The following is a 13730-nucleotide window of genomic DNA, read 5'->3' as shown; positions in this document are numbered from 1 at the left end:
TACTTCTGTGAGGAAATGTTATATTTCTGACAAGGGTTTCCCTGGATATTTTATCATGCTGGAAATTTACTTGACGATCATGAATAATGAATAAAATCATATGTTATTACTATTTGCAGTCGTATTTATACGAAATTCATTGTTTAATTAGTCATTTCCATATTTGACAATTTTGCCATCGGTAAAACACCATTGTTCACATAATCATTAATCTTAGTTGCGCTTATCTCTAATCCATCTTTGTGAATTTAGAATTACGTAGTAATCTCAGATATACGAAGGAGATTTGCCTCGCTGTCATTGTTTGCGCTTCTAATCTCAATCCCACTTATATATCAAACGATGTCAGCTTATGCAACCAGTAATCTCAATTACATTTTGATGTTTTCCATCCTTCGCTTTGTTTACTTGAACAAGAATTTCAGTTACACTTAGTTTTATTCTGTCCTCGTTCAAGTAATAAAACGAAATGTGTCAAAGAATATAAATTGGAAGAGGGAACTGTATGGCAAAGGATGTCATTTTGTTGGTCTTGATTTGTTTGGGGAGAGGTCGTGGTGTTACCTATTCCCTCGGGAAGAAGCGCGGACAACACCGGGCATGATGGCAGTACCAACGACCTTCAGATACAACCAATTAAGAAAGTTGTTTCGATATACCCCCAAGAGACCTTGAGAGAGAGAGAGAGAGAGAGAGAGAGAGAGAGAGAGAACAGCCTTCATTAAGTTGGATTGTAATGATCTAGGGTATAACTACTCTATAGACAAATTGCGTAGGTAAATCACATAAAATGAAATAATATTGCTTATATATCCCAATGTAACAATCAAGTACTGTCCTTAGGTACTGTTTCAGAAGCAGCGTTTCTTTTTAAATGTATATATATATTATATATATATATATAATATATCATATATATATATATATATATGTTTATATATATATATATATATATATATATATTACATATATATTATAATATATATATATTATATATATATATATTATATATATTATATTATAATATTCCATATGTATATAAGATATATATGTTATACTATATACTTATATATATATCTTGATTTATTTATATATATATATATATATATATATATATATATTTATATATAATCATATATATATAATAATATATATATATATATAAATATATATATATTACTAATATAAAGCCCTTAGGATGAAGAACTTGGGGGAATTTGTTCCCCTTTCGTTACCCGAAATCTTATTTCTCTCTCCTTAGTATTTTCGTAAGTGAGTACAAGAATGACTTCCAAGTATTTATCCAACGTTAATGATGTTTAAGGAGGCTCGTCATCCGATTTACATATCATTAAAGAAAGATCCGTGATCTGTGATTTGTGTCAATATCTAGTAGTCTACACACACACACACACACACACACACCCCGCGCCCCGCCCCCCTGGCCTGGGTGTAGTAATCTGAAAGGACTGAATTTTCTAGAATCTGTCATTTCTTCTTGTTTAACTGTTCCTTTTAAGTAAACCCTTTGGGTCAGTATGCAAATAGCTGTTAGTATGTCTGATGAGGGTTTCCTTTTTGTTTTATAGACACCTTTCGAGTTTCAACCCTTTTCGTTTTGTATATATTTTTTTTTCACTTTTGTTATAAGCTGCCATCGATGGTAAATGAACTGGATGTATTCAGATAAACTTTCCTCAGAGGATCTGGAATTCGTAATTTTTTGTCTTCCTTCTTTTCCCGTGAGTGGTTGGGTTAAGTCTTATGTCACCCTTACGATATCAAGGGACCAGCCTTGCTAACAATATACCCCAATCTTCCTTATACCCCATGCATGGGGCGTTTGGGCGAACGACATTTTAATGTTAACCGAAGGTCACCTATTCACGAACTAGCCAGCCCCAAACGTTGCTTCAACTCTCAGGTCTAGAATATGTTTTGTACGTGTTTAAAAAATTTCCCTGTTGCTCAATGGTCTCTGTTTATTTAGGATGTTTTCAGTTCTGAATGAACGTTCCCTAACTACGTCGTCAACTCGTAAACAAAGATCAAAAGGGCTTTAGGATTTCCAGTTGTCAAGGAAACTGAAAAAAGCATTCATATGAAAAAGGCAATTTTCCTTCAGGAGATAAACATAAACTTTAATCTGCAATGTTTGCTAAAAATTCTGTCCCATGATGCCTTTCGCATTCAGTGTAAATGATTAATGTTTGGGGCATACCCACTTGCAGATTATGTATTTCTTTGTTTTTTTTCGTTATTTTTTTTGTCCGTTCACCCCGATCTTAAAAACTACTGAGGCTACAGGGCTGCAAATTGCAGTCCTCTGGCCCAAGTTAGCCATGATCGTGCGTATGGCACTGCTATAGGTGCCAACAATCAGTGGCGTGATCGGTATGGTCTTGGGCTGCCACATCGTTGGCCGCGAGTTCGATTCTCGGGCATCCCATTAAGGTGTGAGAGATGTGTATTTCTTCTGGTGATAGAAGTTCACCCTCGACGTGGTTCGGAAGTCACGTAAAGCCGTTGGTCCCGTTGCTGAATAACCACTGGTTCCATGCAACGAAAAAAAAAAAAAAAAAAAAAAAAAAAAAAACGAGGTCACCGCCGGATTGCGGCTGAGAGTTTCATGGGCCGTGTCTGACAGTTTCATACAGCCTTATAAGCTGGACAGAAACCTCGATTGGCACTTATTACCCGTTTTCTTTTTATTTTCTTTCCATTCTGCTGAAAAACTCCACATTGGCTGATGATTGAGCCCCGTCGTGGGGTAACTTAATCATTGGCGAGCCTAGATTAGGTACCTAATGGTTTATTAATTCATAATAAGAGTATTTTATACCCGGAATCTTTCAATCAGGAGGGATTCTAATTATCTTAATGAGCGTTATAATTAAGAAAATATTAATTACGCATTCATCATTTTCTTCGTGCGGTAAAGTATTTTCTTTCGGAAGCCTCTTTTTTTTCTCATTTTTTACCGCCTCTCAGTTAAGGCGATGGAGGTTCTTTGCCGCCATCGTCATTTATCATTAGAGGGTCGAGTTTTTGTTCTCCTTTTTTTTTATTTTCATTCCTCTTTTTTTTATCTATTTTATTGAGGTTCAAAGAAGATAGAGCCTTACTTTCTGCAAACTGAGAAGTTTCTTTGCTCTTATTCTTTTGCTAATTATATTTGTCCATCTCATCATATTCCTTTTATCTTATAAACTTATTTTTTTATGTTCTGTCTTTTGCACTTTCTTCCCCGTCTTTTCCCACGCGGATGCTTTGTGTTGTCAGAGAAAATCTTTAGAAATGAAAAAAAGAAAAAAAAAAAAAAAAAAAAACATCCCGCATCTCTGAAAGAAAGAAAAAAAAAAAGTTAATGAAAGAGGATTCTCTCCTCCGCTTCCGTTCCAAGTTTTAAAGTAATTAAAAAAGAAAGGAAAAGAAATAGAAAAAGAATGAAAAACGACGAGTTGCGAAGTTTGATGCCAATTTTACCTCATGTCTTTGTGAGAAAAGGAGTCAGGCGTCCTTACTCTTTAGCGTTCCTGTGTCATATTTATGCTTTATTGTTATTATATATTGATAATCTGTTTTATCGAAATTTCGTTGCAAAGGCGCTTTCAGTGGCGTGATCGGTAGCCTGCCACCTCGGTGGCCGCCAGTTCGATTCTCGGGCATTCCACTGAGGGGTTAGAGATGTGTATTTCTGGTGATAGAAGTTCACTCTCGACGTGGTTCGGAAGTCAAGTTAAGCCGTTGGTCCCGTTGCTGAATAACCGCTGGTTCCATTCAACGTGAAAACACCATACAAACAAACAAACTTTCATGTTTCCATTTTAACCTTCTTGGGTAAACTCGGCACAGAACCGCTTGCGTCCTCTGTTACTTTGATGTTTACTGATTTTGCTAGATTTTAGAGAACTTATTGAAATATATCATTATATTAAAATGATTATTAGGCATGTAATACACTGATTTCCTATTCGGAACATTCAGCCTTACACTGCACCAATTGTATTTACAGGTAATATCATAAATGAAGCATGGTTACCAATTACACCTATAAGAAAAACACCTGAACATCCCTCATTACAGTATTTATGTAGCAAGGCATGTTTCAACTTAGTTTTTAAGATCACCAGGCAACGTTATGTTTGCCACTTCCGCTGGCCTCATTTATGACGTCAATACAGTATACACTATACGCAATACACCTCGCATTTAACAACTTTCGGTGTTTAATGCAAGATTATCCTTGATTGACGTATGACTTTGTAGTCGGTGACAAGATTTTAGTGGAGGCTTCATACGGCATTCAGCATTCTCGACGTAATAGAATGTTTCTCTCTCTCTCTCTCTCTCTCTCTCTCTCTCTCTCTCTCTCTCTCTCTCTCTCTGAATGCAAATGAACTGACGTAGGTAGGAGTTCTGGAAATGAAATGTTGGTTATGAAGGGTTCAAACAGATACAAAGTTAACGTAGGCGAAAAGATGGCTTAGTGTTTAAGGTTGTTTGGTAACGTAGAGGGCAAATGATTAATAAAAATGTGTATTATTTGGAAGTCGTGGTAGAAATAATGTGAGGGATGTCGAAAATTGGTGGCTAGATGGATTGTAAGGGCTTTAACATTCAGAAACACAAGAATGCTTGCATGATAAGAGGCGAGTGGTGCATTGCGTTTAAGTGGCTGACGAGCAATGAGCTTTCTGAGCGAGTATAAGAAATGAGAGTATAAGAAATAACTGATGGCATGGAAGTTTTGTGCACTGGGGTGTATTTAGGATTCATCAGTCAGAGGATAAATGAGATAATGTCTGATCTTGTTTTCATCTGTGGATAGCCCCTTCCCCTGACCTGTTAGGGAAACGGTACATCGTTGAATATAATTATGTTCAGTATCACCATTGTTTTACTTTCACTAAATATTGTCAAAGGAGTCATAAGCGAAGAAAATTCTGTTTTTCAAATACTGGCAAGACATGATCAAGATCCAGTAATGAACAATAATAAGATGACCCAGTAGAAATGATTTTTGTCTCTCACCTAACTTTCATCTAGATCAATGTAATGAAATAACTCAATGCATTTTCTAGAAAACATTCTCTCCAATTATTTTTAGAGAAACGAGAGAATTGTCAGCGTTAATAAATATGTATACTATGAAGAAAAATTGTCTTGTCTGAGGTAAATGTGTAAGTGTATAAAGCGAATATCAACTGAATTTTGTATAATTTTGTATCTTTAATTCCTGGCTGAAACCCAGAGAGGAAGTCCTTTTAAAAAAGGGTAAAGAAATTTTTGATATCCAAATCTTGGGATAGTGAACCCATTACTGTAAATAGTCTGTATATAGATGTTATTCTGACGCGTAATATTAGAACTGAATCTCTTAAATATCATTATCTATTGAAATAAAATGAAAACGTTCAGTAAAATTTCCAAACTTTATTCCTCTTCATGATTAGACTGTCCTTATTAACCAAGCCTTCTTTGTTGGTAGGACAGATCCCGGAGGTCCAATCAAGGACTCCTATTCCTCACGCCATGCCACACTTAAAGGCTGCCCTAGGGCAAGGCCGGTGTTGCCATAATGCTGGCTTAATTTAAACCAACCGCCACCAACCTTTATCCAGGATACAGTATAGTTAAATATATATTTTGTAACTGCACGCCAGACTCCCAAAGATTTGTATCAGCGAAAAATATTCGCTTATTAGAACAATTTTTCTCCGTCGTTCACAAAATTGCATAGTTAATTCCGACATTTGATATTCAGCAACAATAAATAAAATGAAAGCTATTACATTACCTGCTGTGCCCTGTGGTATCGATGTGAAAGGGGCGAGTCACTGAACGCGATCACGCTAATTAATATTTACCCTGTTGGGCAGTCCATTGTTACTAATGATTCACAGATATGGTAACATCAGATTTCGAATTCACTTGAACCGGAAATCCCCCTTTTTCTGTCACAGTATATATGTATGATGATAAATAGTTTTTGGGAGGATAGAAACAACTGCAGATAAATTCATACCTTATTCGTCAGTGACAGAAAGCGGTGTTTGATTCGTCACTGATGGAAAATAATGCTGGAATATCAGCTTTTTGTGCTTCAAATTATGACAGCATCCAAATGCGTTCATGTAAACACATACACACACACACACATATATAATTATATATATATATATATATATATATATATATATATATATATATATATTATATATATGTATGTATATATATGTGTGTGTGTGTGTATACGTGTTTACATGAGGCGCATTTGGATGCTGTCATATAGATTAAATATAAAATATATATAATATATATATATATATTATATATATATAATATATATGTGTGTGTGTGTATATATAATGCATATATAGTAATATATATATATATGTGTGTGTGTGTGTGTGTATGTATGTATGTATTTACGTTCACGTGTGTGTGCTCTCTCGTTTTAAAGTTTTTAGCTATAATTTAGAATGAAGGATTCCGTCAGTTACTTGATAGCTTTAATTTTAAATACTGTTCTGCATGGGATTTCAGAAACGCCTATGCCTTGTAAATCAGTTTAAGTCCCAAGCATGGTTCAGATGCATTATTCCATTGGAGTAGATATTCTTAAAGATGTATGGATGCTGTTGTGGTGAAATTATGTACAAGTTGAGTTAATTATGTGACACTGAGAAATTCATTAGTATTTTATAATCCACTGATTATAATCAGCACTTATCATTAGTTCTAATTACCAAATGAAATGAGGGATAAGAGTTTTATTCATAAATTTTTTTTATATTCCAGGAGGATATGGAGTACCGAGAATCATCGAACATCCAGAATCTCTTGTCGTGGCAAAGGGAGACCCTGCCACTTTGAATTGCAAAGCGCTAGGGAACCCTTATCCCAAGATTACTTGGTTCAGGTGAGTGTGAACTTTTTTCACTTCTTGAACGCAAAGCTTTTTTTTTTTTTTTTTTTTTTTTTAAGTAATTTCAACTTTAAATTGTGAACTTTTTTCACTTCTTGAACGCAAAGCCTTGTTTTTTTTTTATTTCTAAAGTAATGTCAACTTAAAAAATGTGAACTTTTTTCACTTCTTGAACGCAAAGCCTTGTTTTTTAAGTAATGTCTACTTAAAAAATGTGAACTTTTTTCCCTTCTTGAACGCAAAGATTTTTTTTTTCATAAGTAATGTCAACTTGAAGAATGTAAACTTTTTTCACTTCTTGAACGCAAAGCTTTTTATTTATTTATTCTTTTTTTTTTCTAAAGTAATGTCAACTTTAAAATGTGAACTTTTTTCACTTCTTGAACGCAAAGCTTTTTATTTATTTTTTTTTCTAAAGTAATGTCAACTTAAAGAGTCTGGTAAAAAACCAGGACTCTAATTGCCCAATCAGTGTCCTTTTTTCATGTTAATTAAGTTTATATATGGATAGGCTGTAACTTAGCTGCTGCTTCATCGTACCCTCATAGAACAGAGGGACCTCATTAACGTTAAACTGGGTTGGTTCAGTTAAAGATTATCAACAAAACTATCTTTGCTCCACCATAAATTTTCATATTGTTCCAGTATCATCCGCGTTGCAATCTTTTAATCGACATCCTTATTTAGAACCTATTTGAATACTGCTTTCTTATATTGGAACTACTGTACCTATATCGTTGAAAATGACGATGGATTTAGAGAGGCTTGAGACAGAAAGTCCCACCTCTGCTTACTCTCCCGAAACTGGGTCCTTGTTACCTTTCCATACACTAGGATCAGCCAGTGATGAGAGATGCTGGCACCGGGCTAGGAGACGCAAGATCAAGCGAGGAGTTTATTCCTGGTAGTGTCAATGTTATACACAGTGGTAGTACATATTATGGGTACTATGCATTTTATTTTTTAGAAGTAAATGGATGAAAGTACTCGACTTATATTAGTCGTAAGTACTGTTTTTTTTTTCTTTAACTAACCCTTATCTTGAGAATTGTCCTCCTTCAGTATTTGAATGTAGAATTTTCACATTAGTTCGACCAGTTGAAAGTCACTGTATAGTGTAACTTGAACTAGTATATTTACACAATGTCTTAGATGTCAATGCCGGTCTGGCAAATCAGGTCCGCACATGTACTCTAGTATGCATTGAGTCATGACCTATGCAGCCACTGAGTCTTACATTCCTTATGGCCCTGAGAGGCCCTGAGAGTAATGAACCTGAACGCCCTTTTGCTGTGCTATCATCAAAATGAGATATTCGCCATCATTGCAGCGTTATCCTCCTAAGGACATAATAGCTTACTCTCTTTGGTACATGGTCAGTGCAAATCAGGCTACACAGTTTGTTATTTCATTAATGAAATGAAAAGAACATTCCAAGAAAATTAAGATATTTTGGGGAGACCTTGGCCTTTGCCATGGTAGAACTTCGTACTTTTGCACAAATAGGACATTGCTATGACTCAAATTTTATTCATTGTTTTAAAGTAAAACTGCTGTCACTGTGTCGAAAAATCCCCGCGCACAACGCAAGTCTACCGATATTATTGAATATTTCCATCTTGTCAAACTTCTATAGTTTCAGTAAACCGGGATCAATCTCGTAGATGTTGTTATACGTTAACCGAGGAAGTTACTTACCTGAGGCAATAAAAGTTTACAATAAAAAATGCCTGTATTTTGACAGAAAAATGACGCCTTACCGTGAAATCAAACTTCAGAAACTATTATTTCAGTGTGATGACATGGTAGACATACCTAGAAAATTTTCAGGAGTTATTTACATTAAAACGAACATCCTATCACTTTTTTGACAATACTCCGTTAAGTAGCAAATGAGTGGATTAAACGTTTCTCAATGCAAGATTCGCAGCCTTGGAAACCTAAGAATTTTTTTTTGGAAACCTAAGACCCTGAAGGCCTGAGCCTGTTGATTTTAGGGTTGCCTGTGCACTCACCCCTTTCCTTTCTATAAAAAAAAAAAAAAAAAAAAAAAAAAAAAAAAAAACCGTCTCATTCTTTTGCTCAACTTACCAAATTCAGAACCGTTCATGTGTGGAACATCAGAGCTCCTCTGTAAGTCAGTGCTATTTAGTCCTTTTGTGTAGTTTTTCAGAATGGTATAAGTATTAAAATGGGGACAAGTTGTATGGGTAATGTAAAAATTATTATGCTAAATTCTGTTAATCATTTTGTTAAATTTTCAAAACAAATTCTGCCATTTCATTTTGTTCAATTTTCAAAACAAATTCTGCCATTTCATTTTGTTAAATTTTCAGAACAAATTCTGCCATTTCATTTTGTTCAATTTTCAAAACAAATTCTGCCATTTCATTTTGTTCAATTGTCAAAACAAATTCTGCCATTTCATTTTGTTAAATTTTCAGAACAAATTCTGCCATTTCATTTTGTTCAATTTTCAAAACAAATTCTGCCATTTCATTTTGTTCAATTTTCAAAACAAATTCTGCCATTTCATTTTGTTCAATTTCAACAATTCTGCATTTCATTTTGTTCAATTTTCAAAACAAATTCTGCCATTTCATTTTGTTCAATTTTCAAAACAAATTCTGCCATTTCATTTTGTTAAATTTTCAGAACAAATTCTGGCATTTCATTTTGTTCAATTTTCGAAAGAAATTCTGCCATTTCATTTTGTTCAATTTCCAAAACAATTCTGCCATTTCATTTTGTTCAATTTCCAAAACAAATTCTGCCATTTCATTTTGTTCAATTTCCAAAACAAATTCTGCCATTTCATTTTGTTAAATTTCCAAAAGAAATTCTGCCATTTCATTTTGTTAAATTTCCAAAAGAAATTCTCCCATTTCATTTTGTTCAATTTTCAAAAGAAATTCTGCCATTTCATTTAACTATCTCATCGCTTTTGAAAATATCCAATGAATATTAGAAAAAAATCATTTCATTTTTAATTGTGACAAAGACGCTTTCATTATATTCCTGGGTTTGTTTATTATTAGCACTACAGCGAAAGGGAGCCTTCCCGCTTGTAGGCTTCAGATGGCCACATAGTATTCGCTGAGAACCCTTCCTTAGTTTAACTAGACAGCTTCTTCACTTGATGTGTCTCGGGAATTTTTCAGCGGCTGTTGACGTTACGTGTTGTCACGCAAAGAGGGAACAATAGTGTCTCTGAATATACGAGGTTGGTCACAAGTGTCCCTCTGTTGAATACAATGAGTCACTTCCAAATTCACCAGAGATGTTTATGGTGCAAAGCTGATTTTACTGTATTTATTAATGTCACACAGCCAAGGTAACAGATGTTATACGTACATTTATATATATATATATATATATATATATATATATATATATATATATGTATGTATATACATATATATACTATATATCATATATATATATATATATATATATATATATATATATATAAAGATATAGATATATGTATCTCTCTCTCTCTCTCTCTCTGTATATATATATATATATATATATATATATCTATATATATATATATATATATATATATATATATATATATATACATATTATGTATATGCGTTCATGCATACAAACATTCTAAATATATATGTATATATATTATATATATATATATAATATATTTGTTTATATGCATATGTGCATATTGTATACATGCATGTGTGTGTGTGCGTGTGTCACAGATAAATATACTTGTCATATAAAATTCTGACTGTCGAAAGATATATCTGAAGGTCACGTGAACCCGATATGAAGGGGTATCTTTGCAGTTTAGTATTTGAAAATATAAATATTCCAAGTTCTAATGAAAAACTAACATACCACACATGTGTATATATATTCAAATATATACACATAGTCTTTTGAGAGTTCCGAATTCGGTGGAGAGAAAAGTAGTGCAGACCAGTTTCCTGAAAAAAATATTTTTGCCTCATTGATCTAAGGAATGATTATGTACCTGGTGGTTAGTTGACAGTAATGATCGTGGAGTTAAACAGTAGCTGATGAGCGTCACATGGGTAGGATGTATGTTCCACCTCTCCTGAGGGCTACGTCTTTTAAAAGTATCCCTCAGGAGAGGTGGAACATACATCCTGCCTATGTGAACTCTCTCGAGAGACTGAGAGTTTCCAGCCCTGTGATTGGCTTGTCAACAGCCGATCAGGAACATCGTAAGTGACTGGCCTAGACATCAAATGCACGGTTGATGTGGATCTACTATAGTGGTTCCCATATTTTCAAAAATGCTGTACTACCAGATACCTGGAGACCAAATACCTCCCAGAGCCTTCGAGAATACACGTATACCGTCTCAGAAATAAATAATATGATATAATCTATATATATATATATATAGATATATATATATATATATATATATATATATATATATTGTTGGTCTCTTATTATATCCACAAATTAAGCCGCGAATATACATCACTTATACCTTACACTCGTCTTCCCTGAGGTTCTCCATAAAGGTATCAGACTTCCGGATACCAAGAAGTACGGTATCTGTAAAATAGATAGATTGATATCGTTAGTGTACGTGTAGTGACTTACCTTCCGCAATTTGAAGGAAATTTTTGAGAAAAATAAAGGGAGTGACAACGCAAAAACATATAATCGGATTTCAGAGAGAATCAGCTTTAGTCGCAGTTGCTTTACGTCACTGAGAAAGAGAAAAAGGTTTAAAGCAAGAGAAAATGTAGAGACGAGAATAATGTATAGATTGCGGATACGGTAATGAACTAGCTAACATGAACACACTAATTCTGGCGTATCTTTTAGTCAGATATTCCAACGAGAGAGACAGACAGAGAGAGAGAGAGGAACTACGTCAAGTTACTGAAAATTAGATGAACAAACTTTTGCAGATCATTATGACTATTAAAGGCTTTAAATTTTCTATAGAAAACTGAAGGGCGAACAGAAAAGTTCTCATATTAAATGCCAAACTTGTCGCGGAGATTTGTCGGAAAGTTTGTCATTCCAAATGTCAAATCAATCAGCGTTTAATAAATGGTGAAGTTATGAAGTACACGGCAAACTCTCTCTCTCTCTCTCTCTTTTCATCAGGCATAATGTTACCGTCGGTCTCGCTCTCTGCCGGTGCGTACATGCGCATGCGCGCATCTGTGTGCGTTTATATGTTTCGGAATACTTTCAAGTCTTGACTTCTGCGCGTTGCTATATACGTGGTGCATTGGAGAACCCTGACCCCAATCTCTCTCTCTCTCTCTCTCTCTCTCTCTTTTGCCCTTAGGTCATTAGCATTAATGTTAATAAACTACATGAAAAAATATTTAGAAAGAAAATCAACTTCCGATTTAAGCGGTAAAATAAAATGAGTTTAAAAGTTTGAAACTGTCAACATGAAATTCACTTTTGTCAAAATACAGTCATTTTCCTGACTTTCTTATAAATATTTTTAATGTATTCCTCTCTCTCTCTCTCTCTCTCTCATCTCTCTCTCTCTCTCTCTCTCCTCAGTTAGTTATTATTATTATCTTGGGAGCGTAATTCTTCTTTTCACCAGCGGCGCTCCCTCCCCCCACCTCTCTCTCTCTCTCTCTCTCTCTCTCTCTCTCTCTCTCTCTCTCTCTCTCTCTCTCTCCCCCACCTCTCCTTGAATTTCTTAAATTGCTCCTCCAAATAAACTTTCCGTCCCGGCACCAGCAGTAAATAGAGCTAATTCTCCTCTCGAGACTTGAAGAGCCTTCGAATATGGATGGATTACGCTCAATGAGATTTAACTCTTCAGAATTATAAATTTATTTCAGCTCATTACTGAATTACGTTCGTGGCTTCTTCTTCTTCTTCTTTTTCTTCTTCTTCTTCTTCTTCTTCTTCTTCCTCTTCTTCTTCTATTATTATTATTATATATTATTATTATTATTATTATTATTACATTATTATTATTATTATTATTATTATTATTAGAGGTATGCATCTTATTTATATTTGTCGTCGTTTCCGTTAATATTATTCAAACTTCTCTTATTTTCATGGGAAATAAAATGACAAATTGAATGCATTATCATTTCATTGTCCAAACAACAAAATTATTATAATTTATTATTTATTATTTATTATTATTTATCACGAACCCTGGGACATTGTGCACTTAGGACCGACTATTTGCCCGTTTTGGATCCTTCCCGGTTTTAGGGAGAGACATGTCTTCCTAAATTTAAGTTTGCTGGTGAGAGTATTATAGTATTTGTCATGGTTGTTATAACTTCCCCATAGTTAATCAGTGGACGAGTGGGTTGCGTACTCGCCTATCAGTCTGGTAGCCAGAGTTCGCCTCCCGCTGCTGCCACTGAGGAACCAGAGGAATTTATTTCTGGTGATTAGAAATGCATTCCTGGGTACAATGTGATTCGGATCCCACAATAAGCTATAGGTCCCGTCGCTAAGTAACCAGTTGGTCCCTAGCCACGTAAATAAAAATCTAATCCTTTGGGCCAGCCCAGGGAAAGCTGTAATAAGCTCAGTAGTCTGGTTAAACTAAGATATACTTCATTTATAACTCCCCATTCACTGTAAAGATATGTTGTTACTCTCGGTTATTCTCATCCTTAATCACCACTGGGTTTTAACCGTAATAGGATCAGAGTGAAACAAAGTTCATAGGTACCACATAATGCACGAACTTCTTTGTAAAACACACACAAAAAATAAAGCAGAAAAAAAATTAAAATCTAATGCTTGTGGGTCAGGTGATTGTCTTCTATAAAGTGGCTGAATTATCCAA

At 34.5% G+C, this 13730-nt stretch overlaps 1 protein-coding gene across 1 annotated transcript in view; it reads left to right on the top strand.

Annotated features, from left to right (window-relative positions):
* The window catches only part of LOC135200492 (roundabout homolog 2-like), a 748467-nt gene that overhangs the window by 524150 nt on the left and 210587 nt on the right, over window positions 1-13730 (top strand). Inside the window, exon 2 of the mRNA XM_064229141.1 lies at window positions 6805-6925. Coding sequence (XP_064085211.1) covers window positions 6805-6925 — 121 coding nt within the window. The remainder of the gene's footprint in view (window positions 1-6804; window positions 6926-13730) is intronic.

This window comes from Macrobrachium nipponense, chromosome 27 (assembly GCF_015104395.2).
Source record: "Macrobrachium nipponense isolate FS-2020 chromosome 27, ASM1510439v2, whole genome shotgun sequence".
In the NCBI taxonomy this organism is placed as follows: Eukaryota; Metazoa; Arthropoda; class Malacostraca; order Decapoda; family Palaemonidae; genus Macrobrachium; species Macrobrachium nipponense.
The sequence above is the reverse complement of the archived record's forward strand: the minus strand, read 5'-3'. Positions and strand labels throughout refer to the sequence as shown.